This window comes from Gossypium raimondii, chromosome 12, assembly GCF_025698545.1.
Source record: "Gossypium raimondii isolate GPD5lz chromosome 12, ASM2569854v1, whole genome shotgun sequence".
Lineage (NCBI taxonomy): Eukaryota > Viridiplantae > Streptophyta > Magnoliopsida > Malvales > Malvaceae > Gossypium > Gossypium raimondii.
In genome coordinates, this window is record NC_068576.1 from 28,629,824 (window position 1) to 28,635,512 (window position 5,689).

Consider the following 5,689-nt stretch of genomic DNA (forward strand, 5'->3'; position numbering starts at 1 on the left):
ACACGTCGAACCCCAGTGTACCCATATCCACATCGTAGAGAGCATCGAAATCAACCCTGCTAACACCAAAAGGCCCATCTGCGACGTGAGTATGTAGCAAAATGTTAATCTTCAACTGAGAAATGGAGTTACACACATTCCTACTAGTCTCCTCTTTGAATTTTTCTAAGGCCTCAAGTTGTTTTCCCATAGTCCTCGCTACTTCAGCGTGGCATTCCCTAGTGATCTTATCTAGTTGAACGGCGTGCTCTGTAGTAATCCTATCTAGTTCAGCTTGCGTAACCTCCTTATCTTCCCTCTCAGTAGCCACCTCACGTGATAACGCATCAGCCTTGACCTCAGCAGCCCCCAAGTGCTTCGAAAGGTCCTCATTCTGCTTGTTGATGAATTCAGTCTCCTTTCTAATCTAGTGGTACAGCTCGCGAACCCTTTCCAATTCTTCCTTAGTATCAACGAGCTCACTTTGAGAGGCCTCACCTAGCTCCAGCCCAACCATATTAGCTTTAGAAAGTGGGAACTAAAAAAAGGAAGCAAGGTTAGACGCTGAGGGTTTTTGTGCACTGCCTGAAGACCCCACGACGTGTGTATCCTTCCTTGCAGCTTCAGGCAAAGAAGCCTTTCAGTTTTAGGTAATATTAGCAGGATCATAAGGATACTCCTGTGCACTCAGATGACCACACCACAGAAACAAGTCTCTATTACCTTCAACTGTTGCCTCTTCATTCGCAGGCAAGGATGGAGCAACATAATGAACAACATGATAAGAGTCCACATCAACAGGAATCGGCAAGCTGATAAGGGACACTGATGGCGAGCTCGTCGTGGGAGTAGTAGGATCCATTCACATCTTATGGCGCTACTCCAAACGACCATTGTTCCCCTCTTCCTCACTGGTGAAAGCAACATTTATAGCCTCCCACAGCGGTCTTGCGCTTCCTGCGCGCACCCCTTATCAAAGTATCGATGTCCATGGCCTCATTGTTTTCACGAGAAATATTGTTAGTCTCGCTCAAATTATTTTCAGAGCTGCGATCGATGCCTGCATCAGCAACAAGTCTAAGATTAGTGAGAGCAATAAGTAAATTAACATTCTGCCTACCACCTTCCTCTCGCAAAAATGTAGTAGAAGCCTAGGGATGAAGCTTCATCTCACAAAAATGATAGAAGAAATTCATTGGTTCTTCGTTGTAACCATACAGTATTAAACCCAACTCGTCCATAGAATTATAAGGCCACGTATTACTTTCAGGTTGTGCACCAACAGATTGGGCGACCTCCCTATTGTCACCACACCTCCACTCGTTGAGCTGAAACCTTCTAAAAAATAGCAAAACACATTCCTCGCCATTATAAGATCCTCCAGAACCAGCAAACGTCCAACATGAAGCCTCTAAAATTGAGTTAAGGCTTTAAGTGTAGGGAGGGTTCGTTGAAACGAGCACATGTCTTGACTCGATGAAGACTACTTGATGGGTAACCCAAAGGCATCGCTGAGTTTACTGCGGACTCGAATGTACTTCCCCGATTCAGGCGAAGATTGGAAAACTAGTTTACAATATTGCTCATCACCTTCTCGCGGAGAGAGAAATAGTAAAACCCTGATGAGTTCTCCCAATCATGGCTCTTCAACTGATATAAATGCTAGAAAATGGAAAGCAAATGAACCACATTATGCTGACAGTAATCGATGAAGTACGACACAACGATCCACCATGAGAAACCCAAAAGTTGACCAGGAGCAATTTTGTAGTCATTGACCAAACTATAGAACAAAGGGTGCACCGGTAGATAGAACCCAGCCTTGAGTGTGTGGAGGGGGAACAGGAAGCTATCCTCGGTGACTTTGCCCAGCCTATTGGAACTCTCTGGGATGGAAAACTTGTAGGCGAAATGAGGAATCTTTATCCTTCACACGGCCAAAACTCGTTGTATTTCCTCTATTTTTACAGTGTATGTGTAGAAGTTGTTCGCCACCAGAACCCTAGATGATCATTCTAGTGGTGGATGGCTTGGGATGATTCGGTTACCAACTCCCCTCATTCTCAGCATGTTTGATAAAGAAAATAAAAGAAACAAACAGAGAAAATTTTTTACCTTGAGAGAAATTTTTGATTGGTTCTGATTTTGAAAGCGTTAAGAATGAATTTTATGGTTTTAAAGGATCCCCTTCTTAAAGAAAAAATTTTCCACGCGATATAACGATTCCAATAACGATAAAGTCTCAACGATCAGATCCATGTGAGCACAATCCACCCAAACACGTGGCGAGGTAGACGTCAAGTTCTAATAGCTCGCAGCGTACCCAACAAGCTACATTTAAATTCGAGGTGATAGATCTAAGAAGAGCGACTTTGTAAGGGGGACTATTGTTATACATCAGTGACCACCAACCCGAGTCCTAGATAGGATCCGATTCACCTACCTATGACCCGGATAGATCTTACTAAATGATTGAGTGAGAGGTGAATCACGAAATGACAACAAAGAGAGTTCATAGACCTAGCTCGCAAGGAAGGCTTACGGATCTAGCTCACACGAACCAAGGGAAGGCCATGATCTCAGCTCGCATGCATCCAAGGAGCTCAGAGAAGGGGGACTGCATGCTCCACAGGCAACCCAGAGTGAAACACATGTCCAACAGGCCAGAAGCCCGCACCGAATGTTAGTACTAGGAACAGAAAGGACCGTGTGCTCCACAAGCGACCTAGAGTGAAACATGTGTCGAGCGGGTCTGGAGCCAGCACGGAATGCCAGTGCAAGGAACGGCAAAGTCAGGACAAAATAGTGGGGTCATATTGTGAGTTGTAATAGCATGTATAAATACCCGAACACTACCATTAATAACACACGAGACAAATTACTCAACAAAGTAATTTTACTGGAAAAAGGGCTAATTTTACATTGACCAAGTTATTTTTTGTGAAACAAACACAGGAAAATGTAAAAAACATTTTACGTAAAACCTTTTACATGTAAACAAACGGACTCTAAGTTTAAATGCAAAAAAAAAAAGTGTTTTCTAATAAAATTTTAACTTAGATATTTGATGGTGTCGAAATAAAATAAATGGGGGATTCTACCATGATCCATCAGCTCGAAGGTAATTGAAATGGTTGCGGAAACCAGACTCAACAAATAAATTATAATTATCTGTTTGCTTTTAAATTTATCTATTTTTAATGGATATTTGGTAAACCAAAAAACAAAAAAACAAGGGGATAAATCTAACGAGAAAAAGTATAACCAAAATTCTGGCAAAACAAAAAAAAAAAGAAAGAGTCGAATAACCAAAATGAATTGCTCAATTGATGCGGCATGGGAGGTAGGACTAGTACGGCGGGGCTTGGGTGAGTCGTAAGTGATGAGGATGGGATGGCAAGGCGGTTGATGGGTTGGGCGGAGGCTCAAGCTTGCGAGAGACATGGCACTTCGATTTTGTTTATTATTTAGTTTATTTAGTGTTTTTAGATTTTCTTCATGTTAGAAGAACTGCTAATGGGGTTGCCGATTTTGAGTCAATAGGGCTTGGATTGCGATAATGAGGCCTGCTTTGTTATGAATTATCCCCCAAAAGTTTCATAATATTGCAGTGATGGATTTTATTTTTTCTTGATACAACGATCATCGTGCCTCAATTGAATGTAACTTGGCTTCGACTATTGCACTTGCCCAAATACTACCTTCCTATTCTTCCAAACTAACCCCTTCAATTTTGGCTCTTCTCTGACATTTAATTTAGGAGAATTATATTGGAGCATTTAGCATTATTCAAAAAATAAAAAGAACAATAAGAAGAAGCATATATGCGAGGGATGAGCATTTATATCACTCTTTCTTAAGTGGAATAAGGACATATGTTCAATATGGGCATGTTGTTTACATTAATTTATTTTACTGAATTTTTAGAGAGTTAATTGTTTTTGATCGTGTTTAAATATGTATTAGATATTAAAGTATAAAGATGCAGGAGAAAAGAAGAATCAGAACAACACAGGTATTGATGCCTCATCTTCTTGTCCCATAAGCATCTTCTTTTGTGTTTTTCACTTATGCACTCTTCTAACAACTTAATCAACTTTATTCCTTCTTTCCATATCCAACCCAATCTCTCGTGCATTTTGTACCGTTAAAGTTGTAGCATAATCAAAGATCTACAGGAGAAAAAAAAGGCAGACGTGGGGGATTTGTTGTTTTTGAGTAACACATTTTACGTTTGGAAATTTGTGTTCTTATTTCACTCAACTTTGTATTTAAAACCAATACCAAAACCCTCAAATATCTTCTCTCTACCATAATGCTCTTACTTGAAGGATTCAAGGTATGCTTCGCATGTTTCTAATCTCACCACTCTTTGTTCTTCATTTCTAGGCTTTTTGCTCTTTTATCTTCCAGCGTTTTTATAATTCAGGGTAGAAAATCCTTACTATTTATTTATCTAAAGTTAATGTGCGAGTGCTGGATGTGTACGTGTCCGTCATAGGTGTGGTCTTTTTTCTAAGCTTGTGTGCCAGACATGAGTGTTAACACGGGTAGAATACTTCAAAAATTTCAGGAGTGGGAACAACATAGATTTAAAGTTAATATCCGGTCAATTTCAACTAAACCTTTCAAGCCTTGATCCTTAATTAATACAACAGATCATTTTACCAATTTTCGATTTCTTATTTTACCATGTTCTCTCTATGTATTCTCCTAGGACATTGTTCCAGGTGTAAGGCAAACAGGGTCCAAGATGGATAAACTCAACTCACAGCTATATTGGCATAACTACTGCATAATCAAAGAGAATGAAAGGTTGAGGAAGAAGGCTCAACAGCTGAACCAAGAGAACCAGGCTTTGTTGTCTGAGCTGAGGCAAAAGCTAGCCAAAAAAGGACGTTCCAATCCAGACCAAGGCTCCTGTCTTTGCTCTACTTCAAACCCCAACTACAATCAACCGCATAAACCCTAAATCATAATTGGAGAAACCAATTGACATGGCATTTATGTTTAGCTACGGAACCTTTTTTTATTTTTTTCTGTCTTTCTTCTTTAAGGAAGAAAAAAGAAGGGGAAATTGTTTATTTGAATAATAAAGTTATGAGCTACAAGATATAGAAGACAAATAATTTCAACTTTCTATTTGCTCCCTTGAACGATTGCCTTCGCAAATTAGAATTTGAGCATTGACTATGGCTGTATTTTTTTTTTGTTAAATATATCATAGGTCCTTGTACTCTTCCCAAATTTAGATTTTAGTCCCTATACTTTTATATCCTGAAATTTAGTCCTTCTACTATTCAGATTTCATAATTTAATTCGATTGTTAATACACTTAAATTTAAATTTATTAAAATAATCTTAATAGTGTTAACAGTTGGATATGAATTTTGAAATCTGAAAAGTAGAAGGATTAAATTCTTAAAAATAAAAGAACATGGACTAAATTCCAAATTTGAGAATAATACAAGAACCTATGACATTTTTAATTTTTAAAATAATTTTTAGTTAAAATATTAAAAGTTCATGAATTTTTAGTTAAAATATTACACATTCTAAAAGAGTAAAAACTAAATATGGGCATAGAAGTAAGTTATACAATTTGAAAAACTTTTTATGTTTGTGGGCATTACTCTCTTACAAGATCTAGTTTAAGTTTAATTCACTCACTAAATTACAACATCACTCCTATATATTAACTAGATCACTC

The 5,689-nt window shown here is 38.4% G+C and overlaps 1 protein-coding gene across 1 annotated transcript; it reads left to right on the forward strand.

The window, feature by feature from the left end:
* Positions 1-4,106: 4,106 nt before the first annotated feature.
* LOC128035570 (protein LITTLE ZIPPER 4-like) lies at positions 4,107-5,121 on the forward strand. Its single transcript, XM_052625703.1, has 2 exons — positions 4,107-4,318; positions 4,697-5,121. Exons 1-2 carry the CDS (start codon positions 4,295-4,297, stop codon positions 4,949-4,951), a joined length of 279 nt encoding a protein of 92 aa, XP_052481663.1. The 5' UTR covers positions 4,107-4,294; the 3' UTR covers positions 4,952-5,121.
* The last annotated feature ends 568 nt before the right edge of the window (positions 5,122-5,689 follow it).

What these genes read in the sequence shown, in the direction of transcription:
- LOC128035570 (XM_052625703.1), top strand. Translation starts at nt 4,295, where the DNA reads ATGCTCTTACTTGAAGGATTCAAG. An exon ending in TCTTACTTGAAGGATTCAAG is followed by an intron (nt 4,319 to 4,696) that starts GTATGCTTCGCA and finishes GTATTCTCCTAG; the next exon opens with GACATTGTTCCAGGTGTAAG.